The sequence below is a fragment of the Pelmatolapia mariae genome, linkage group LG9 (assembly GCF_036321145.2).
Source record: "Pelmatolapia mariae isolate MD_Pm_ZW linkage group LG9, Pm_UMD_F_2, whole genome shotgun sequence".
NCBI lineage: Eukaryota > Metazoa > Chordata > Actinopteri > Cichliformes > Cichlidae > Pelmatolapia > Pelmatolapia mariae.
This window is the reverse complement of record NC_086235.1, coordinates 7073300-7097491: the sequence shown is the minus strand read 5'-3', so window position 1 is coordinate 7097491 and position 24192 is coordinate 7073300. Positions and strand designations below refer to the sequence as shown.

General features: G+C 42.8%; 1 protein-coding gene and 2 long non-coding RNA genes across 3 annotated transcripts; 2 read left to right on the top strand and 1 right to left on the bottom strand.

The window, feature by feature from the left end:
* Positions 1-66: 66 nt before the first annotated feature.
* On the top strand, positions 67-18411 carry LOC134634912 (zinc finger protein 83-like). The gene is made up of 4 exons (XM_063484370.1): positions 67-4062; positions 5468-5573; positions 15843-16271; positions 17095-18411. The coding sequence occupies exons 2-4, from the start codon at positions 5556-5558 to the stop codon at positions 17665-17667; spliced, it is 1020 nt and encodes a 339-aa protein (XP_063340440.1). The 5' UTR covers positions 67-4062; positions 5468-5555; the 3' UTR covers positions 17668-18411.
* On the top strand, positions 7352-8377 carry LOC134634737 (uncharacterized). Its single transcript, XR_010094870.1, has 2 exons — positions 7352-7459; positions 7975-8377. It is a non-coding gene; the product is annotated as an uncharacterized LOC134634737 (long non-coding RNA).
* On the bottom strand, positions 9603-11049 carry LOC134635114 (uncharacterized). Its single transcript, XR_010094938.1, has 4 exons — positions 10915-11049; positions 10334-10445; positions 9934-10022; positions 9603-9820 (listed from the first exon to the last, which is right to left on the bottom strand). It is a non-coding gene; the product is annotated as an uncharacterized LOC134635114 (long non-coding RNA).
* Positions 18412-24192: the final 5781 nt, after the last annotated feature.

Genomic DNA, 24192 nt, shown 5'->3' with positions numbered 1-24192 from the left:
TGGTTTGATCAGAAAAGAAAACATTGGTCCATACACCTTTTTTTTTTTTTTTTTGCCTTTCCCGTTTGGCTCTTTTGCCATTAGAATTATTGTCTAAAGGCGAAGAAAGATGCCCAACGGATTTACTTTACCAGATGGACCATCCCAGCCTTGCCGTAATGGTCTATTTGATTCACCTTTTATTGTTTATTTTATTATTATTATTTTGAACTAGTTTTTTCATAGTTTTCGGTGCTTTTGCTTGCTGTTAATTTCGAACCAGAACCAGTGAGTACCACGTGAGTACAAACCTCGGTGAACACTGCTTAATTTAAATCATCATGTCAACTGAGGAAGGCAACGATATTAAGAAGTCGCTGGAGTTTATGACAGAGGAGATTTCTGCTGTCAAACTGCAGCAGAAAGCCATCCTGGACCTGGTCGAGGAAGTTAAGGCTCTCCGCATACAGAACGCAGAGAAGGATCGGTGGCTGGCGTACCTGGAGAACAGAGTGGCGGATTTGGAGCAGTACACCCGGATGAACGATGTCATCATCACGGGGCTTTGCATCAAACCCCGGTCATACACCCGGGTGGTCGCAGCTGACAATGTAGGAGGGCCAGGAGAGGAAGATGTCCATGGAGCTTCAAGTGGTTACCTTTCTATGGTCCAAAGGTGTGGAAGTGGATTATAACAACATTGAGGCTTGCCAACCTCTACCCCGAAAAAACGACAGTGACAAACCAGACATCATTGTGAGATTTGCTAACAGAAAACACAAAACAGCACTGTTAAAACAAGGAAAGAAACTGAAAGGATCCGATGTCTTCTGATAAAAAGAAATGCGGACATCGCCAGGAAAGCACGTTACTTGAAGAAACAGGGAAAAATTCAGAATACATGGACCACCAACTGTAAAGTATTCGTTGAACTCAATGTAACACCGGAACAAGCCAAAGTGTTGGTCAACAGAAATATGGAGGAGCTGGACAAATACTGAGGTTCAACTTACACTGGAGCTATGAATACACATGTGACGTGACACACAACACAACACATGGCACAGTCTAAAAGAACTTAATCTGCATCCGGCAACAATATCACTATAACTCATTGGAATTCTGTTTATGATAATCTGGAAATAAAATCAACGACATATGTAAGCAGCAATACATGAAAACCACAAGACACACCATACGAGCTAGTTTTTTGGCACTTTTTACAAAGATTACATTAATTTAAAGATAAACATATGCAGATGCCCAAACCCTAACAACACAAACACTACAAAAATGTATATTAGTACCACCAGATTTTCATATAATTGCATTTAAAAGTGTACTAAAAATTCTCCTGTATGACTGGAAATGAATCCTGGGATATGGTGGGCCACAAAGGATACACCCGACCCATCTTTCAAATCTGGGGAAAAGTAGGACGCATTTGTTGCCACATGTTGAGGATGAATTTGGAAAGCCTTCATCACGTCGCTGTGACATAATTGCCTACAAATACTGCATTGAAGCATCATTCCCCTGAATTTGGACACAGCCCTCCTCTCCTGGAGCAGCTCACTTTTCTCCGCCACCTTCTTCTCCATCATCATCTTTTTTGGTGTTTGGCAAACAAGGATGTGGTGCTTTGCTGCCACCAACCATCTGGCTTGGAGTGTGGATCATTTGAACTTATCAAATAATCAAAAATGTTAAAAACCGAACCAAACAAAAACGTTATAAATTCCCCTCTTGCTCCTGTGGGTGGTCTATCCTTCAATCTCAGGTCCTCTACCAGAGGCCTGGGAGCTTGAGGGTCCTGCACATCCTAGCTGTTCCTAGGACTGTGCTCCTTGGGCAGAGATCTCCGATGTTGTTCCTGAGATCTGCTGGAGCCAAATCTGCTGATGCCACAGTAGATTTCACATTACACGAAAAGAAGAACGGGGATAGGGCATTTAATTTAAACTCACATGAAGTACAGACTTACATTGATCAGTAATTATGTACAAATATACACAGATGCATGAAAGAATACAGCCAGTCAAACCGGGGTAGCATTTGTGGTCGCTGAAAAGGATCAATGATGGACAGTTTACAGTGTAGCCACTGTGAGTACAAGAAAACAATTATTACAATATAATGTGTTAAATTTGCTTAGATGAGAGTGTAGATCAGAGCAATATGGAAGGATTTGTCTGTGTGTTTTAGTTTGGCTTAGCTATAGGCCTGAGGGTGTGTGTAATTTTGTAGAGGGAAAGGAATTTATTGACACTGGGGGTTTGCCTGTCATAAAAGGAGACTGGAAGCTACAGTGGAGGATGCGGATGCTGATGCTTTAACCTGAATCTAATAAACGGTCACAATTGTTATAAACTTAGAAGTAGGTTTGCAGGAGACTCTCGACCTTATCTGTAAATGTAAGACAACAAGAGGCCAATGACCCAGTGGATGAAGAGTGGGGGTCTCAGTGTTTGTAATATGTTAACTCTGTTTTGTGTGTTGTCTAAAGGAATTTGGTGTAGCTTGGGTGAGGAGATTACTTTTATGACCGGCAGGAAGTCACAGATACAGACACACACACAGTGCTTCGACTGTTACGACACACCCACACCTACACGCACACTCACTCACTTGCACCCACACAGACACACAGGTACGTGCACACACAGGCACTCACGTGCTCGTGCATACACACACAGACACAGAGTTTGCAGCACACCATGGGGGTTTTCTGATGGGGTCACTTCTATAAAGCTGACTGTAACAAACAAAGGAGTGGAAGATCTGCAGAGGGACACCGGCCTTGCACATCGCCCCTTCTAGAAGATGCATGCTTAACTGAAGATGAACAAAGGTTTTGTGAAATGACTACTGAGTCCGGTGCTGTCTCTGGATGCCTCGAGGACTAAAGAAGAACCAGGGTGAAACTGTTTCGTAACACCACTCAGAAAGTAGAGCAGATGTACTAACAGAGGTTCAGCAAACATTTTACAAAATACATATGATTGGACTTACAGTTGCCTTTTTATGGATTCCAGCTCACTATGGAGTCAGAGCAAATGAATAGACAGAGAGAGCTGCGAAGGAAGCCACAACACATGGGGTAGTTGACCTGGCTATTAACTTCTGTCAGACAGAAACAAAGAGTATCATAAGGCAAGAAATGAAGAAAAGATGGCAAAAACAGTGGGAGTAAGAAAGGAGGGGACTGTCATATACTGGGTTGCCTGTGTTGAGCGGGTGGGCATTGCGGTTTTATGCCACCCTGACATGCTTTGCGGCAGGGCTGTCTGTGAGCAGTTCTACTCCTAGCTGCTGCAACCTTTGTTGTGCTGTTATAACCCATGCCAGATATACGTTCAATAAAGTAGCATCATAAGAAAACTACAGAGTGGTCATTTTACAGGGACGATGGTTGTACATGATTCAGATGAGAGGAGGAGAAATGAGAAGCACAAGAAGGAGAGGAGGTGGTCATACCTAGAATAAGATTTGGATATACTGGTTTGAACTCTACACTATTCATAACAGGGAAATATAATACATGGAAATGTGATTCCTGTGGAGAAGAAGAAACTATAGAACATGTTATATTACAGGTAGCAGTAGCATAAAAATGAAATTAAATCTCATTGATTTACTGCAAAAAGACTCATGAAGTGGAAGTGATCAGGCCTTATTCCAGTTTTTAAAAGAGAGTAAATTGTTGCTGGTCGACGTTCCAGTTCAATCTCCATACCAGTTGGTGGCGGTAATGCACCATTTTGTTATTTGCCAATAATATAAAGAAGAAGAAGCATGCTCCGTGGTGATATGCCGTACACAGTTTGCACAGACAGAGCTACTTTTTCATCCAAAGCGAATAAACTAATGAACTTAGAGGAGAAAACAAACTAAACTATCGATCATATACCACTGCCAACGTTTGGATCGATATCTGCATCGATCTGCCCACCCTTGTCTCCTGGATCGTAGCTGAGATCAGCGTGAACCACGTGGGTCTCTGCTCCCTGATCTGTTTCCTGTGTTTGGAAAGAGTTCCAGCTTCATCACGGAGTTTCTCTCGGTTTGTGGGCTCATCTAAAGGTAAGCACCGAGCTAACTTTACTGTGAGTTCAGTTCGTGTTGAGTTTAGCTCCTGAATGAGGTCTTCTGCTGCTCTCCTCGGTGTCTGTTCACAGTTTATTGTGAACACGTTGAGAGAAGAGTGAGAGAGTGTTTGGAGAAAAACACCAACTAATCATTAGCTCAGCATGCTGGGAGAAGTTGGAGCAGAAAAGTCTTTTCATTGTCCCTGCAGCTGTTTTTCTGCCTGCACCAAACCTCTACAGCCTCATTTCTATTTGAAGTGATAACAGGAAATGGATGAGAGCGATCTGCTGCAGTATCAGGGTCACAATAAACTTTATTGTCCAGCTGCTGTGGATGAACACATGAGAGGAAGTGAACTCCTACAAAGTCTCATTTTAATGAGTCTGGCTGCTGTAAAGTGATGCACAGGAAGATGTTAACAAAAACTAATGAAACAGAGATGAAAGTAAACAGTGTTCATATTTGAAAGCACAGAGAATAAAAATATATTGTGCTGGTTAATGTGCAGGAGAGTGTGAAGACTGTAATAATGTCTTCCTGTGTCAAACACAGCTGCAGTCAAAGCCAGGAAGGAAAGCTGGTTAAAACTGTTGAGTGTGTAAGTTAAAAGGCCCCATCATTAAAGCACAGGTAGATCTGAGTATAATTACAATTCTTCATTCTATGAAATGAATGTTCAGCATCGAGTGAATTCAGATGTTCTGTTCAGTTTTCTTTCTATAGTGAAAGTTCACAGCAACAGTCGTCTTAAACTGCTTCATATTGTGATCCACTGTATGGTTTATGATGGACACACTGAGTCTGGTTCAGCTGCTTTGTTGGGATTTGTATGTTAAAGAGTCTGTTTACATGGTGGAGGTGGTGGGACTGGGGGGCTGAAGGTGTGGAAAGTGTGGGGTGGGGGAGTAACAGATCTGTCCCTGTTTGTGGAAACCACAGAACGAGCTGTTCAGGCTGTTGGCTGGGTGTGAATTGTTGATGGAGTCTTTAAACTTGTAGTTGCTGTTTTCCAGACTGAAGCAGAGTCGTTGGCTGAAAACTGGTTTTAGAGGTTCATTCAGGACACCTTCTCAGGCTCTTACAGCCTTACCTGTATCATAACAAAGTGTATAAACCCCAATCCACCTTTAACATGGTCCTTCTCCCAAACCTTCAAATATGACTTTCTGGCCCTGTCATAGTAAAGGGCTGCTTAGAATATTAGAGCCAATGTCACAAAGTTCCTCCTGAAGTATAAGTGAGTGAGAGAGTTACCTCACTTTGCAGCACAACACGTCTCACAAGATTTCTACAAGCAATCAGAGTGAAATTTGTACTTTGTGTTGTCAGATGAACATATGAGACACTTTGACTCTTCAGTGCAGTGTGGAGCCTAACAAAGATCTGTTTTGTGTCCCAGCTGATCAGCAGGAGGAGAAGAGTCTGACGGAGCAGCAGAGGAACATTTTCAGCCATCTGGACTCAGCTGAGTCACTACAGAGGAAACAATGAGCTCAACACAGAAGGTGAGGAAAATATCACAGTTTCACCAAATAATCAGTCACGTCTAAAACTCTCATACTCCCAACCTGTTATATGAATGTGTTGAAAAGCTTTGAATAATGAACCCTTTTTCAATACAAGCTTCAGTGTTTCAGAAAGCTTCCTTTGGCCATCACTGATATAAATAATATTATAGAAATTATCAGAGGAGGCATAAGTACATTTACTCTATACGTAAGTAGAAGTACAGATACTCTATTGATGACTCTGCAATAGTCGGCCTCATCACTGATGGGGACGACAAGGAGTACAGAGAACTGACCCATGGTTTTGTTGACTGGTGCCAGCAGAACTACCTCCAGATCAACACTAGTAAAACCAATGACCTGGTGGTAGACTTCAGCAGGCACAAACGTCCTCTACTGCAACCACTAAACATTCAAGGTATGGACATTGAGACTGTGGACAGCTACAGGTACCTCAGAGGAGGCAAAGGTACAGCTATTCTGTACTTAAGTAGAGTACAGATACTAGTGTCAAGAAATATTCAACTTCTTTACTCAAGTAAAAATAAAAAAGTACCATCTCTGAAATGTACTCGGAGTAAAAAAGTGGCTCCTTGAAGAACATTTTTAATGAAATAACATTTTCTAATTTTATCCAAAGCTAACTGAACCTTGTGCCATATTAATGTAAAAATAAAAAAACATTAGTAGATTAAATAAAAACTATTTATTTCTAATGAAGGTACTCAGTTTGAATCAGTTAAGTAGAAAATGAAGGAAAATAAAACATATGTGTATTTTCTGTTGCCTACATTGTAGAGGGTGACTTTGCCTCTAAACAGGAACATGAGCAGGGAAGAGGTTAAAGTGGGATTGAGCAGGTGGGAACCTTAAAATCAGCTGTAGTGGCTCAGCGTGGGGAAAAGAATCACAGCTCACAATAATTTGTATTGAGAGCTCCAGTAGATTTTCTTAAAGTACAGGCTGTGATCAGCTGACCTGCTGCTCTCTGTGGATGTACACAACTGAATTCAACCAGATGTCAGCAGATGTTTCATGAGCTGTCCTGGCTGATTTCCATCCTCTACACTGACAGTACACTGTCTTTATATTAGACACTATACTGTTGGTATGAAGGTGGAACTCAGTGAATGAATGTCAGCATCATGAGCTTCAGTTTAAATGAATCTCTGCTACACTTGATATAATCTAACTCTGACATGAGCACCACAGTCACTGTGCACCAGTCACACACTGTTCTTTACTTTAAATCCATCACAGTTCAGCAAACTAACCTGTTTATCCTGCACTAACCTGCAGAGGATCTTCATGCAGTCTTTAAATAACACAGTTAGTCTGCCTCAGATTGTTTTGCAGCATGTTTCACAACCTGAAAAAACATAATGTCACATGTACAGACCCAATATCTGATTTCAACCATTGACTGTAGAAAACATGGACGACACCACAGCTCCCCAAAAATGAAGCCAAAACGTCTCTATCGCCCCCTGGTGTCCGGCTGCAGCATAGGTCATGGGACTGGGGTCAGACTAAAATTAATTTATTCTCCTTAGAAAAGATTCTTTCTTTTGTTATCAATAGTTCTCATCATGCTGACTGATGTCCAAGTGGTCTCCTTTCCCATAAGTTTGATTCTAATTCCTACCGCGGTGATGTTAAATTGGGGTGTAACGTCATCAAAGCAGTTTTGACTGGCAGCTGCAGTCACCGAGAAACTTGCGTATCTCTGTTCGGGAATAGCAGATAGAGCGTAGGCTCTGAGAGGACGCCCAGCGTTTACGCTACGAAAACACGACCGAGTGTTTTAACCTGACAGCCTGAGGTGTTCTTCAGTAAACTGGACTACCCGACAGAAGGACCCGAGGCCCCGCTGCACTTTTTCGGTAAGTTAAACGTGTTTGTAAGCTACTCCGTAACTACCGTCCTTAGCTAGCTCCTGAGACCTAGCTAGCTAAGATGAGCACTCGGCTGTCAGGGTTTGTTTAGCTAATCTGTGCAGGTGAATGAATTTACTAAAGAAATCAAGAGAAACGCCCCGGGCTGCTCAGTCACTAATTACTGTTACTGTACTTTTATTACAAGTATTATACTGTAAAAGCAACAGGCTGCTCCCTGCTTCAGCTCCTGTGCAGAGTTGAGTATTAAAGATGTGCAAACAACAGCATGTTTTCAGTCTCTTGCCACATCTGTAAAGACAGTAACATTTTTTTTAAAGCTTGTACTTCAGTAACTCCTCATTAATCAGGAACTATGGATTAAAGTACTGTAATACTGAACAAATGTAAGAGAAGAACTTCAGATCCTGAGTGTGTGAGGACAGAAGAATCAGCTTTATTTCAATATTGAGGGATAAAATTTATATCTGAGTTTGATGGTTCTGTTCTCTTTGTAATTACAGGAGCTGCCCTCAGATTCAGACCTCAGCACCACCCAGTGACCGCAGACAGCCCAGATAGCAAGGAAACATTGAAACAATATTGAGTCAATATCAGGCGATGTCATTGAACCAACGTTGAGATCTGACGTTGACCCAACGTCACTCTTGCACCCATTTTTAATGTTGAAACAACGTCAGGTTTTGATGTTGAATCAATGTTGAAACCTGACATTGATTCGATGTTATATTTTCTAACACTGTTGACATTGAAACAATGTCAGATTCTGATATTGAAACACTGTTGAGCTATGGTGTTGATTTTCCACCTCTTTCGCACAGTTGCTTTTTATTGAAAAAAAACAAAAAAGGTCAATAGACATGTATCATTTGCAAAATACTTTATTAAAAGACAAAGTTTCCTATTTACATTTCTATGTTTCACGTCACTTTTTATCATTTACTCCGGGATGGGGATGGATGATGGGCGTCCTGCGTGCCACCCGTACGATCTGGAGCATATCTGAGCCATTTCTGGACTGCTTGAGCAAAGACCAACTCAGACATAGAGTTCGCCCCTACCTGCTGCGCCAGGCCATCTAGGACAAAAATAGACACACACACAAAAAAACAAAGACAAAAAAAGGGAATTAGAGCACATGAATAAGCTCTTGTTAATTGTCTTCAGCAGGGAGAAAGTATGTAAACTCCTAGGCTAATAAACATGAAAGTCACCAGGCGGAAATCAGCAAACTGCCGCATTTGATTCCCAAAGAGCTATAAGCTGAAAATGTGATATGTCTTAGCATGGTGTGCCGTGTATCCTTTAAAAAAAAAAGAAAAAGAAAACATGGGGTCCTCGGGCTGTACAAAGTGTACAACCCGAGGACAAAACAAGCCGAAGACCAAATCCTCCATCTCCAGATTAACCGGACATGAAAGTCTTGTTATTAAGAAAGACAAAGTAATATAGCAAAAAACAGACATAGGAAATGTGAAATGCACCCAGCACATCAATTGATCCCTTTATTGTTCACTTTAGGCTCATAAAACTACAATAAATGTTAAAACTTACCAAATATGCATCTGCACAGCGCTGTCTCTTTAAATGCCCTTTTTTGCTTTGTCTGGTCCTTGGTATTTTTTCCCTGCCCAGTTGAGTACAGAGGCCAGCTCCTTTGTAATGGCATAAACCATTACACGGCGGACTCGCACCTCCAGTGTGGTCCAGCAGCACCAATCAACGCAAAGCGTCTCACCTATAGACACATTTTAAGAGATGGAATTAGCGTGTCTCATGTCTTAAATGTGTATGCAAGTGCTTGTGTGTTTACTTCATGTAATTGATGATAGAAACATGTCATTTGGTTTTCCCTAAAGCCTGATTTTCAAGTCATACAAAGAATAAACCAAAGTATTGGCAGTGCAATGTATTTCTATTCCCTTTTGTTGGATATTCATTTGTTAGTTCTTGTAACTGCTAAAAGTGTTTACTAGTTTTTGCCTGTCACATATATTTGTTATACCATGTAAACTGTGAAATTCCAAGATTTTCAAACTTGCCTTGTAATAGTGGCCTCACAGAGTCTCTGGAATCTACAGAAAAAAAAAATCACAACAAGATGACATTCAGGAGTATAAACTGGGTTTTGAAGATAAGAGTACAATGACATTGTGATGCAGCTTTAAAGCTTTTTTAAAAGCATACCATCTATAGGGAAGACATCAGACTCTGCATGCTGGCGAGATCGCAAAGCTGTGTCGGTTTGTGTCGGTTTGTGCCGGAGTGGCGAAAGGTGCCGGAAGCTGGGTGGGGCATTATGATGGTTGCTATCAGTGGGCTGGGGGGCAGACTGCGGAGTGATGAGGGCTGTTTAGAAAAAGATAATTTTTTAAGTATTTAAGAATACAGACAACTTGTCAAAAAAGTTTCCTCGTGTCAGACACAGATATGTACACAGACACTAGACAGTATTTTATTACCTGGTATTTTCACTCGAGGGGCCTGGGGAAACCGTTTTTTTGTAGGCTGCTCATCCTCTGAGTCCGTATATGTGTACAGGGGATTTGGTCTAAAGAAAATAAATTAAAAACGGTCTTAAGTAATTGTAAATATGCTTTTGGCATATTGTTTCCTAAAGTTAGTTTGATTTCTAACAACACACACAGGAAACAGAGACGTGCAAGAAGGTACAGTATACAATGAATTTTTGAAGTGCACAAGTGTACACGGCTTTGCATTTTTAAAAAGTTTACAAACTTCCACTTTTTGGACTATATTATGTGGTGATATTGCAGTATGCAAGCACCACAGATATGTATAAAAGACAAGATCATAAATTCTTAACAATCAAAGATATGTTTGTGAATAAAAAGGTTTTACTTGTGCTTTCTTTTAAGACTGGTCTGAGTTTCTTCTTCGGACTGAAGGTCAGACGTATCACAGCGTTCACGTGGATATCTCTGAAGACTGCGTTCTGCTTCGTGAAATGTGCCTGGAAATACAAACACAATGTACGGCCAGACATACATTACGTGTGGACAAAAGGTGCAAACGCATAGAAAAATCAGCGGTTTCAAAAATACGCTGGTACGTGTGGACGTAGCCTTATTCATTATTCAAGGCACAAACGGAAAGTCATGTACGCGTGCAACTTAAAGTTAGGTGAGCGTGCAACGTACAGTCACGTGGGCATGCTGCGTGAGCTTTCAAACTGAGTCTAAAGTTTTCGTGTGCGCATTGAAGCGAGTGCTCTCCAATCATCAAAAGTAACAAAGTCATTGAACACGTTTATACAGTTAACTTTACGTTTATCAATCATATATCACAGATTTAGAATTTTTTGTAGTACTAAGCAACTACAGAGAAAAAACTCGTTAATGTACAACATTAACGAGTTTTTTACTGTTATTCAAATGCAAACATGGAAATAACGAGTAGGAAAAAAAATCATTCATTCTTACCTTATACTAATCGTGGTGCAGGCCAGTGCAGTGCATGAACTGATGCCTTCTCCGGTCAATTCCGCTGAGAGTAAATCAAATGTCCCGCTCTACTGTAGAAGACAATACCTGGGGGGATGTACCAATGTGAGAGGGGTGCTGCGGAATAGTCCAAGTGATCGCTGCTTTAATTTCCCGGTCAACTATACATAAATTGCGCGTAGACACGATTTTTTAAAGCTGGTGAACCACACCAAGTCATTGATAACAAATGAACAATAAATCTACTTTCTCTGGTACTTTATACCCGATCAGTTGCAATGCAATTTAATGCTCAACTACAAATCGATGGTTTTTGATGGTGACCGGAGCCGAATGATCGTCAACTATAAATAGACGTTTTCTCGATGTTGTTGTTGTCACCTGGTCGACTATAAATAGATCAAATATCAATGACAAAAAAACAACGGTGAATCAACATCGTTACAACGTCTCTATAGTAAGACCGTCGGTTTACCACAGTATTTCAATGTTGTTACAACATTGGCATTTCAACCCCGACCATATACGACGGTTCGGATGAAAAATCAACATAGATTCAATGTCGTCTTGCTATCTGGGAGATCATCCAACATGTTCACATGTTAACTGCAAAATGAACTGAGGAAAAAAGTGCAAAGGTTAAAGTACCACACGTGCTGTAGTGAAAGCTGCAGCTTTATTGATAAAGTTAAAGACAAAAAAAACATGTAACAAGTTACTCATGTAACTGTGTCACTATATATCAGGATTAACAGGACCTCAGTTTGGTGTTTCACAAAGCTGCTGATCTCAGACCTGCACAGCTTCCGATTTAAACACTTGATGTACTCAGCTGCATGAAGAGCATATGAGATTTTCTCTAACACAATTAAATAAAACCTGATGAAGGTCAAAGGTCGTCACTTGTATGTTGTGTTGAACTACAAACTTGTCATCTGGAATTTTTTCACAGTTTTTTTACACATAGTGTGTTATTTACCATAAAGTGATTAAGAGTTATTCATACCAGAGTAACCAGAGAGGATCATATATTTTTAAATATATAACTTTCTACAGGACTGAATATAATATCTTTATGTAAAAGTCCGGAGCCTCTGGGGAGTATCCGAGTATTTATAACATTACACAAACCAAAGGTCTCCATCACAGTGTTCATGAAATGCTGGGTTTATCCATCTCCTGGGGCGGGCCTACGGAGGAGTGCTGAAGATTTCCCTGTGAGGGAGCTGCTGGTGAAGATCATGAGTCCTGCTTGATCAATGCGATGAGCTTCAGTCTTCCTGGTGTTTCTTAAATGATGGCTCTTACAGCGGGTCAACAGAACATCTGGCACAGGACAGCTGTGATGAAAGAACGGGAAGAAGTTTCTCCAAACCTCTGGACCCAGGAAACCTACCTTGGCCCTGATGGTCTCCCTCACTAGTTTCTCTCCAGGGTGAATGTAGCTGTTGATATAATATGGACTCTATTATTAAATGAAAAGGACAAATTAGACTACACTACTGAAACGTTCTGCTGATGTTTTTAAAGTCTCTATGTTACCAGGCTGTAGAGGGCTCTGAAGATTTAAATAGTTTTAGATCCATCACACTCACAGTTAAGGTTGCCAACCGTCCCTTAAAAAACGGAATCGTCCCATATTTAGAAACAAAAGTACACGTCCCGTATTGAGCTAATAAGGGACGCACTTTGTCCCGTAATACAGTGAGAATCAAAAGTAGTCTATAAATTTTAATGGAATTAACGCTTTGTTTGAAAACATAATTCCCAGCCCCTCTCCTGCTTTGTGACCAATGAGCTGACAGCACACTTATGACAATTCGAGTATGACAATTCAGATTACCGCTTATCTCATTGGTCGAGGAAAGGTGGCGGAGAAATTACCGGAAGACAACAGATGACCACAACTAGAAGCATGGCCAACAGGGAAACAAACGCTGACACTGCGGTGCAAGTCTCGGACAACAGTACACCTAAAGCAGGGCTTACACTGTGCAATTTTTTTTTTTTTTTTTTTTTTTCAGTGACGTTATTCAGCTCCTGCTTAAACTGTACGATTGACTCGCAGGGGTTATAAATTGGTAGGTCACGATTCAGGGTCTCACACTATACCGCCCGATGCTCTGATGTGACCTGAGTGCTCACACTGTGCCTCCATAAAATGAAGGTTATAACAGAAAATCTGTCGCTCGCTCTCCCTCTCTGTCTTTCACTCACACAGACACGCACACCACCACCATCAACTTTGCTAAATTACTAATGAAAAACATTGATCAGGCAGCTGTGATTGAGCAGCAGTGTAAATCCAACTATTTTCACAGTTGTTGTTTGTCGTGATAATTTTGTGAGGCCACATCGAAAAGGCTCGGATGAGCTTTCCAAAGTTCTACAAGTTGCACCTCCATCGCTTGTGTCCAGATCACACGCTGCACAGCCGTGCTGCTCCGTCTTTTTCACCGACGTTTACGTGTTTGCGCGTGAGCAGTGTGAGCGGCTGCGGTGACACCCTCACGAGCGATTGATGATCGGGAGCTGGTCGTGAGGTGTTAATCGCTTCTCGTTACCCCACGTATACTACACGATGCACGATGAAGGCCAAAATCGGGCCGATCACCAAAACGGTCGCACGACTCAAAAATCGCACAGTGTAAGCCCAGCATTAGACCAGCAATGTTTGTTCCCCTCAGAGAAAGGAAAAAAAAAGGCTGCAAAAGTACAGGGAGGAATGGGAAAAGGAAAACACCTGGCTGGAAAAGTGCACGATAACACCTATAAAGCGCACTGCACTGTGTGCCGGCGCACTTTTTCCATAGGCATGCTTCTAATGGTGGGCACATGAAGAACACGAGGGGCGTGAAAGCTCAGGGAACTCTTAACCAATTTTTTTGTCCACCAGGCACCAGGTAGAAGCATATATGGTATGTAAACACTGGTTTGTTTTTTTTAAACCCTCTGGTTAAGTTTAATATGGGCATGTGCAGTGAATATCAGCGCTATGTGGCCAGAAGTGTGATAATATAATTTATTTTGTGTAATAAACAACTGCAAGGATAGATGATTACAACAAATAGATGACTAATACATAAAAGTAATACATAGATGAATAATGATGATGAGTTATGATGCGTAATCATGGGAACAAGCAGGTTTACAAACAGGAGCAGCTGATTAGCATTAGAAAAGCTGAAATGATACCTCAACTGAAGCCAATTGCACTAAATGTGCACTGTTACAGGAATCTTTTTTGTTCTATTGTTTTCTATTAATTTATATAATTTTAAGTTAAGAAGGACAGAGTTCTTTTAACAAAAGATTAACTTATATTCTCAAAAGTTAAGCATGACAGGCTTCTGTTTAAGAAAGAGACCTGTTTTATTGTGTTAATGTTGTCATTTTGAGCTAAAAATAAATGGCTAAATGATCATTTGTTTCCCATGTGTTCATATCACAAAGAATATGCATCTACTTAAATCAAATTCAAGTCAAATGGTTAAAAAAAATAATTTCACACACAAAAAAAAAGAGCTACAAAATTCACCACACTGGGAAGGGTGAAGACAACTGGGTCGGCCGGCCCTGGCCACGAGTTGTCCCTTATTTATTTTTCAGGGAGTTGGCAACCTTTGAAATCATTGACTGTAGAAAACATGGACAACGCGACCCCGCCTACTACCATTGTGCAAAAATGTATGGACTCAAAATGTGGTCATAAATATTTTGTACTTGTAAATCAGTTTTGTATGTGTAAAAAAGATTTGTGTGTGTGTAAAAAAAGATTTGTGTGTGCGTAAAAAAGATTTGTGTGTGTAAAAAAGATTTGTGTGTGGACTTAGCCAAAAAAACCTCTGCAAGTTACAAGTACGAATTTTGACCCTATTTTTCTTCCTTTCATCTGATTGGTCAAGGTCATGTCAATCACAAATGTAACAATCCAATCAGAGAACAGATGGGTTTGGCTGTCGGAGGGGCACTTTTTTTGAACAAATCTTTTTTACACATACAAAACTGATTTACAAGTACAAAATATTTATGACCACATTTTGAGCCCATACATTTTTGCACAATGGTAGTAGGCGGGGTCGCGTCGTCCATGTTTTCTACAGTCGATGATTTCAACACATGAGGACTTGCATGTAAGCTTTAATCTGCAGCTGATCAAATCCCACTGAGCAGTCCTTCCCTTTAAATCTAACCTCTCTTCTTCCTCTCCTGTCCTGTGTGTCTTATCTTTCTCCATCTCTGAGTGAAGTTAGCTCTCTTTCTTTTCTCTCCCTGTGATGTACAGCAGCTGGACCTTTAGCCAGCAACACACTGTGAGACAAACTGCACACAAACAGTTTGTGTGTTTGCTGATGTTTGTTGATAGAAACGCTGCATTTGAAATTACCTGTTTGTTCAGGTGCTGTGCAAAAAAGAAAAAATAACAACGTCTCACTTTATCTCCTGACTATGACTCACAGTTTGGCCTCTTTCATCTCTTATTATGTTTCATACCCTGGTGATTAGTACACGATCAGGATCGTCTTTCATGTGTTACATTTAAGGCTCAAATTGATTGGATGTTTGATGAAATAACTCGCCTCAAATTCCTTCAACCAAAAATAAAAAGGCTGTTTTGAAAATGTAATTAGTGGAAATTGCAATGTTTTTTAATGTGGGGAGTAAAAGTAAGAAAAATAAGAAACCTGATTTTAGAGTGTTTGAACAGTCATGAATTATTTTTAACATCAGGTTGGATGTAATGTGTTTCTACTACCAGTCAGTGGGGATAAGAGACCTTTAAGGTGTTTGGTGCCACAGTCCACCTTCAGGTTTAAAACTAGTGTTAATGGAGGGAGTTTGAAGGTTCAGTTTGTTCCACGACTGCATTTCACTCACTGCCTCTGTTTGTATCTCTGTCACTGCAGGACCAACATGGAGCGAGAAGTCAGCGCTCTCAGGAGGCCGACAAACCTCACAGAAGAATGGGAGAGAAAAAACACAGCTGTGACGAGTGTGGGAAGGATTTTACTGGGAAGGCTAATCTAAAACAGCATCAGGTCATCCACACTGGAGAGAGACCGTTCAGCTGTGACTTGTGTGGAAAGTCTTTTTCCGTGAAGGGTGGACTAAAACAACACCAACTCATCCACAGTGGAGTTAAAGCATACAGCTGTGATCAGTGTGGCAAACGGTTTATAAACAACACACTGTTACAACGCCACATGTTTACCCACACTGAGGAGAGACCTTATAAGTGTGACCTGTGTGAGAAGACTTTTAAAGCTCCACGTTACCTGAGACAACACCAAGAGTTCCACACCAGGAAGAGACTCTACAAGTGCAGTTACTGTGAGGTATGTATTTTTATTTGTATCTTGTTATTTTAGCCTGACTGTTTGGAACAACTCTGCTCATTAAACTGTGTTAGCATGTTAGCAATTCTACTGCATGGAAAAGCAGCTCTGAGTGATTATTCAGATTTTCATTTCATTTATGATTTTTATTTACACGATCATGAAAAACTAAAAGTGCTGAAAATTAATATGACGGTGTTATTTAATGTTGAGGTAGTTTCCTGGTATATCATGATATTGTTATTATTTCAGCATAAATGTCCTTTTGTTTACAGCGACTCATTCCTCTGTCAGGTGTACACAGAATTAAATAAAACACAAATGAAAATAAGTACAAAACCAAACCATTCAGTAATCTTCTCTTATGGTTAACAAAGTTGTGTTGTTACGTAATGGTATTGTAGTATACTAGTAGTGTTAAAATACTCATTTAATATTATAATTGCAGTGTCATGGGGGTAGTAGTGTTTTTCCTGTGTCCCAGTCAGCTGAGTGTTATAACTGCACAGTTACAGTGTTATTAATGCAGTATTAAATTAGTATTATTGCAGTGTTACATTAGTAGTTTAGCACTGTGTTGGTACCCTGCAAATATTAGCACGGTAGTACTTCAGTGTAACTCAGATGTTACTGTAATATTAAATAAGTATTACTGTAGTATTATGGTGGTAGTATTGTAGTTATTGCAGCCCAGTAAACTGAGTGTGTTAACTGAAACAGTAAAATGTAATTGGATGTCTGCAGAGATGCTCTTTATTTCAGGCGACGTTCAGGATAAAAATGTTGAAGGACTGACTTACACTGTCTTTGTGTCTTTGTTTAGAAGCAGAGCGACACAGATGGATCCAGTTCTCAACCCTGTCGTCACTGTGGGAAAGAGTTTCGTTGTGACCTTTGTGGAAAAACTTTCAGCCATAAAAGGAACCTAAAAACACATCAACGTAGACACACTGGAGACAAACTGAAATACTGCAAAGAATGTGGGGGAAGTTTCACCACATCAGTTGGATTAAAACGCCATGAACTCATTCACAGTGGGGTTAAAAAGAACCTCTGTGATCAGTGTGGGGCATCCTTCACCACTGTAAGTCACCTTAAAACACACAAAAGTGTCCACACAGGAGAGAAACCATACAGGTGCAGACACTGTGACAAAAGCTTCTCACGCCCAGGTCATCGTAACAAGCATGAACGTACACACATGGAAGGAAACTACAGCTGTGACCACTGTGACAAGAGCTTCAGGAATCTCAGTTCATACTCCACACACAAACGATCCTACGTTACTAATAAACTGTTTCACTGTTACCAATGTGCCAAAACATTCACTAAATTATCTGCTCTGTGCAAACATCAGCGTAATCATTCAGGGCTGAAATCACTCCCATCACAGTGAATCTGAAGAGACAGAAAGATCCTCTGGTTTTAGGGTCAGTTGGATTTAAGTCAACCCTTGCTGGTCAAGGCAGAAATCGTTACTGAAAGCAACTACACATACACTGTTCATGGTGGTGACCTCTCAACTACATTTCCAGTCACCTCATATAGGGCATGACCTTTTATACAACCAACATGAACAAAAGCAGAAGTGAGAAGTCCTGCTAAACTCAACAAAATTGGAACTTGTGGTTTCTTTATAGCGACTAGACAGCTTCCTCCATCTTATGCATTGCACAAAGCTGCATTCTAATAAGAAAATATTTTAATCAGCACACATACAAGCAATGGAAACTTTCTGAAGCTGAAAATAAATCTTCTAATCGTCTAGCTCTTTCTGCAAAATGACAACCATATTAGGACACAGAAACAATAAAAGCATGTGTCTCTGCACAAATGACAATTTCAAAAGCATCAACTCTAGCAAGGTCAGACTCAAAACCCTTGAGATCAGGCTCCACAGAGTTTAGATAGACTCTCCTGTAAAGATCTGTTGAGGCAGCTATGAATGAAAATGTTCTGTTATTTACATTTTAAGCTTTTTAGGAACACTGTTCTGCTTCAGTGTTCGTGTTGAGTGGTTCGCTTTGTTCCAGCAGTTGGATGAAGAAATCTTTTTTCATGTTATCAAGTTTTTCTTTATTTATGTATGTATGTATTTTGATCCATGTGTTCTGCAGATGCTATTTTGTTCACATTGTTTGTGTTATGAAGTCTAGCAAATATAAATTAAACATTTAAAATGTTAAACCAAGAAATAGTTTTAGCTGTGATTTCATTTCCTGTATAGAGATTGTAAATGTGACATCATTTCCGGTATAAAACCGCAAAGGATTTTGGGTAGGAGTGGCAAGAGGTACTAGCGCACGCAGGCTTTCACATGAAAACAGTCACACAGCCATAGAAAGCAACACAAATAATGGCAAGAAGCTGTTGTATTATTAACTGCAATAGCCGGTCGCATGACAGCCATGGGAAGCCGACGGGTAAAGAGATCCGTTTTTTTTTTCAGATTACGTCGTGGAAGAGAAATTGTTCAAGCCATGTTTCCGAAGTAACAAAGAGCCGACGGATGGCCTGGATTGCAGCCATTCGAAGACCAAATATATAACGTTTCAGAACACTCCAGCTCACATGTAGTTATTATGTAAGTTAACATGACATAATTAATTACAAATAAGTCTTATATTGATTTGAATTGGATTCGTTGCGCTATGCTGCTTTGTTCACTGTGGCTTTGTGGGCTAATATTTGTTGTGTTTTGTAGGAAAACCAGCCTACAAAATGCTGGAATGTGATCCAGACTGGGCACCCTCTATCAACCTGGGTCATACTGAGTTTAAAGCTGCTACCACAGCGGGATTTGATCGGTTAAGAGAGAGAGCGATATCAAAACAGCCACAAAAAGTCCTGCATATTAGTGATGGGATTTCCGGCTCTTTTTAGAGAACCGGCTCTTTCGGCTCGGCTCACTAAAAAGAGCCTGCTCTTTCGGCTCCGAACCGGCTCTTCAGGTTGTTTTGATGCTTTAATTAATTTATTATTACAATAATATAAAATTATGCACAAAAGGAATTACTAATGTAATAAAAGTGGTTTTATTTATATATGTTTATATATAAATATATACATTGGCCCCTAGAGACACGTACAAACTCCAAAAAGCACACATTTCTAGCGTTAACTGAACTTCCAAAACAGAGCTACCTAGATCACTTAAATTACACAATTGAAAGCATATGTGTATTGTTTGTGTGTTTATACACAAGCACTCATATATATTCAAATAATTAAAAAAAAAAAAAAGCTCATTTACCTCTTACTACCACACACCGGTCGTTGGTACTTGCTGGCTTGTGTAGCCTCTAACAAAAGCTCAACACTGCGCCTAGCATTCTGGAGCACTTCTGTTGTCTTTTGTACATGTTTTGGAATTTTTACATGCTTCTGAGGCTACGTCCACACGTACACGGGTATTTTTGAAAACAGAGATTTTCCATTTTCGTTTTAAAAAATAATCCCGTCCACATGTAAATGCAGAAATGAAGGAAAACGCTGCTAGGAGCATGCCAAAGCAACAGGTGCCGATATATCCCTAAACGTGTAGAAATGTTGGCCAATCAGAAGTCTAGAAGCCTCGGTGGGAAATAGTAAACAAAGATGGGGCATAGAAGCAGAACCGAGTCGTATATGTGGAGGGACAGTAACTGTGTGTGTGTATGTAAGCATTTAAACACTGCAGAGAGTACAATTAACAGTAACAGTATTGTAGAAATTCATTTCACCGAAACAAAACGTGGCGCACAGTGTGACGTCAAAAAAGGCGCACATCTTTGACGCTGCGTTTTCTCCGTTTTCCTCATCCACGCGTAAATGCAAAAACTGAGTTTTCGAAAATAGACATTTTTAGAAATCTCCGTTTTCAAAAATACCTGGGTACGTGCGGATGTAGCCTGAGTTTTTATGTGTTTTGGAGTTTTTACGTGCTTCTGAGTTTTTACGTGTTTTGGAGTATGTACTTGCTGCTTTGTCTCTAGGGGCCACCGTAAATATACTTTTATTTAGTCACTCCACATAAAATGTAATAAATAAATCATATAATACAAAAACCAACTAGTCACTGTTCAACTTTTAACTATTTAAATTTTCAGCTTTTCCTTTTAAACAAATTTAAAATGAAACAACACAAAACACTGCAAACCACAAGTATAAATTAAGATATGAAAAAGAAGATGCATATTCTCTGTCATATGGGCCTGCATGAATAAACTTTCTGAATCCTTTATCATCTGCAACTGAAAATAGTTGTGGATGATTACTATACCTTTTTAATGTGACGTTGTTGTCCCTGCCTCTCTTTCTCTGTCTCTCTCTCCCGCTCTGTTCCTCTGCTACTGCGGCTGTAACTACCGCCCCTCCCCCCTCTGCCCAGCGCAAAGCACAACGCTCGCGTGCGGAGTGAAGCGGGAAAAAAAGTGCGAGAGAGAGAAAGAAAAAAAAAACCCACGGCTCGCGATAAGGAGCCGGCTCGCGTCGTTCACTTCAAAGATCCAGCTCTAAGAGCCATTTCGCTTGCGAACGACCCATCACTACTGCATATATGTGCACAAGTAAACTGGACCTGGGCTTGTTGCAGGGATCTGAATGTACTAAACATTTTGTGAATGTATGCACTCACACTTAGGACCATATGATAATAAATATGTGCGTGATGAAAATCGGGCAGCAAGCTAGTGATGTGTCGGTCACGAATGAAATGGCTCTTAGAACCGGATCTTTGACGTGAACAACGCGAGCCGGCTCCTTATCGCAAGCCGTGTTTTTTTTTTTTTTCTTTCTCTCACCCTCTCTCTCGCACTTTTTTTCCGCTTCACTCTGCACGCGAGCCTTGTGCTTTGCGCTGGGAAGAAGGGGGTAGAGGCGGTAGTTACACACGCAGTAGCACAGGAATACAGCGTGAGGGGGAGAGAGAGAGAAAGAGAGTCAGGGACAACAACATCACATTAGAACGGTATAGTAATCATCCACAACTATTTTCAGTCGCGGATGATAAAGGATTCAGAAAGTTTATTCATGCAGGCCCATATGACAGAGAATAAGCATCTTCTTTTTGTTTTCATATTTTAATTTATATTTAATTGTGTTGTGGTTTGCAGTTTTTTGTGTTGTTACACTTTAAATATGTTTAAAAGGAAAAAGCTGAAAATTTAAATAGTTAAAAGTTGAACTGTGAATGGCGTGAATAAATAAAAGTATTGTAGCGGGCCAGGGCTGTTCGGGGATGTTATGGACATTTATGTTCTATTTTGCAGTTATGTTTGTTGTTATGTTGTCATGGTAACAGGTGACGCTCCCTCTGCGACTGTGTGTGTTTCCGGTGAAAGAGCGCCATTTTGTGTTGTTGTTGTGTTGTTGCCGCGCTGAGCAGAGGGCTCGCGCCAGTGTTCCTCCCCAAAAGCTAAATAAACGGGTGCTCCCGAAGAAACCTCCGTCTCCTCCGTTCCCTGAGCTCGCCACATTGGTGTCAGAAGTGGGATAGCTCACCCTCGCCGGAATGGAGAGAGACACTCAGAGGCTGGAGCAAGCCGTCGAGGAGAGTATTCGCTGCTTGGGAAGCCGGCGATTGAAGAGAGAGGAAGCTAGCGGCCATGTAAGTGCCCCGACGGGTCCCGACGGCGCGAGCGCACCGCGGCGGCGGCCCACCGCGACCGACGCTAGGGCAATGCTTCATGGGCTGCCTCCGTCGGCCGACACACCGGGCCCCCGACAGCGAGCAGTGACGCCTGCAACGCCAGCTAAGGTACCGAAATATAACGGGCTAACCCCGCTAGAGCCCTACCTCTCACAAGTACGGCTAGCCGCGAGACATAATGGCTGGAGCGACGAAGAGGCTGCTACACAGCTAGCGCTAGCATTGGAAGGAGATGCACTGCAGGTACTCCATGACCTAGCCCCGTCAGAGCAGCATGAGCTCCAGGCCCTCACCATAGCACTCGAGAGGCGATTCGGACAGCGGCACTCCACTGAGCAGAGCAGGGAGCAGCTGACCAACCGGAGCCGTAGGCCGGGGGAGAGCCTGGGCACCTTTGCAGCGGATGTGTTGCTGTATGCTTGTCGTGGCTACCCAGAGTTCCCAGCAGCAGCCCGTGAGGAGCTTAGTCTGCATGCTTTCCTGCGAGGACTTTTCCCAGAGCGACTACGCCAACACGTCCGCCTGGCCATGCCTCAAACTCTCCGTGAGGCGCTCCTTGAGGCTGAAAGGGCCGAGCTGGTGCTCACCTCACCACCTAACCAGCAGGTGCACTCCCCAAACTACCCTCAGATCAGAGCCGCAGACTATGACGGGGAGGGAGAGGTCCCGGAGGTATGCCAGCTGCAGCCCTCGGTGCCCTGGAGGCATCCCCGTCGACCGACCGACCGCTGCTACCGGTGCGATGAGCCTGGCCACGTGGCGCGCGACTGCCTGGCGCACGCACCAAAGGCCAGAACTATGTGGCCTCAGGGGGATGAGAGAGGGAGCGTCACAGCGAGGGGACCATCGCTCCAGCTTCCTGCCCCCCTCCAAGAACGATGCACGGTGGCAGGCCTAGTCGGGCACCTCAAGGGACTCTACCTGAGCTGCTGTGTTGAGGACCAGCCCTGCCAGGCCCTGGTGGACACGGGGTCCACCATTTCCCTAATACGACCTGGTGTGTTTCCTGGAACATCCGGGCCGCTTGTGATGGGTTGGTCACCCACCGACGCCCAGCTGATGACAGTGACTGGGGAGAGAACTGACATGCAGGGGAAGAAACCGTTGCGGATCAGAGTGAAGGATCTGGAGCTGGTGCACGACTTCTGGCTTGCTGACATCCAAGAACAGTGCATCATCGGCCTTGATCTGCTGACCCGCTGGGGGGCCTGCGTTGACACCGCGAAGCTGGCTATCACTGTTGGTACAGAGACTCTGGCCCTCCAGTGCGGTCAAAAGCAGGGAACCGGAGACTGCAGGCAGACTCGGCTGGTTCAGCACACCACCGACACCGGCTCTGCTCAACCCATCTGTCTGCGCCCACGCCAGCTGCCCCTCTCGAAACGGCAGGGAGAGCGGGCCCAGGAGGCACGGGGCGTGGCTACTGCTCGGGCCACAGCCGGCGTAGGGGGATGGCTCTCGTTGACCATGCAGCAGCTGAAGCAGGAGCAGGAGGCTGATGCGACGTTGGTTCAGGTGGGGGCCTGGCTGGAGGCAGCACGACGCCCAGGCTGGACAGGGGTGTCAGGACAGGGGCCCGAAGTGAAGGCCTACTACTCCCAGTACAACAACCTAGAGACCCACGACGGCCTCCTGTACCGGAGATGGCGGGCCCCCGGGCAGGGCAGCGATCTCCTGCAGCTGTTGGTGCCTCGGACACTGCGGTCGCAGGTGCTTGAGCTCGTCCACGGCTCGGTGGGGGCCGGCCACTATGGGAATGCCAAAACTCTCCGCCGTCTCAGGGGACAGTTCTACGGGCCTGGCTGTCGACGGGAAGTGGAACTTCGTGTGCACTGCTGTGACACCTGTACGGCACGGAAGGGCCCCACTCAACGCTTCACTGCCCCCCTACAGCAGCATCGGGTGGGGGCCCCGAGGGAGAGAGTGGGAGGAGACGTCCTAGGCGCTTTCCCTGTCCCCGAGGCAGAGAACCGGCGCGTGTTGGTGGCCAGGGACTGCTACAGGAGGCTGAGGGAGCGGCCGCGAGTGGTTCATGACTACACCCGCCCGGCCCAGGTCAGTGCCGGAGTACGACAGAAAAGAGCCTGCAACACCAGGTGCCGAGGGGGAGTTTTCGTGCCTGGCGACAAGGTTTGGGTGTACTGCCCGGTTCGCAAGAGAGGGGTGTCCCCCAGGCTGTGCGGTCACTGGCAAGGGCCGGCGGAGGTCGTGGGGCGGCTAACAGAAGTGGTGTACCGGATCCACATGCCGGGTCCAGGACGCGTGGCGGTGTTGCACCAGGACAGGCACTCA

Excerpts from the sequence above, each read along its gene's own strand:
- LOC134634912 (XM_063484370.1), top strand. Across the intron at positions 16,272-17,094 it reads ACAAGTGCAGTTACTGTGAG|AAGCAGAGCGACACAGATGG; the intron begins GTATGTATTTTT and ends GTCTTTGTTTAG.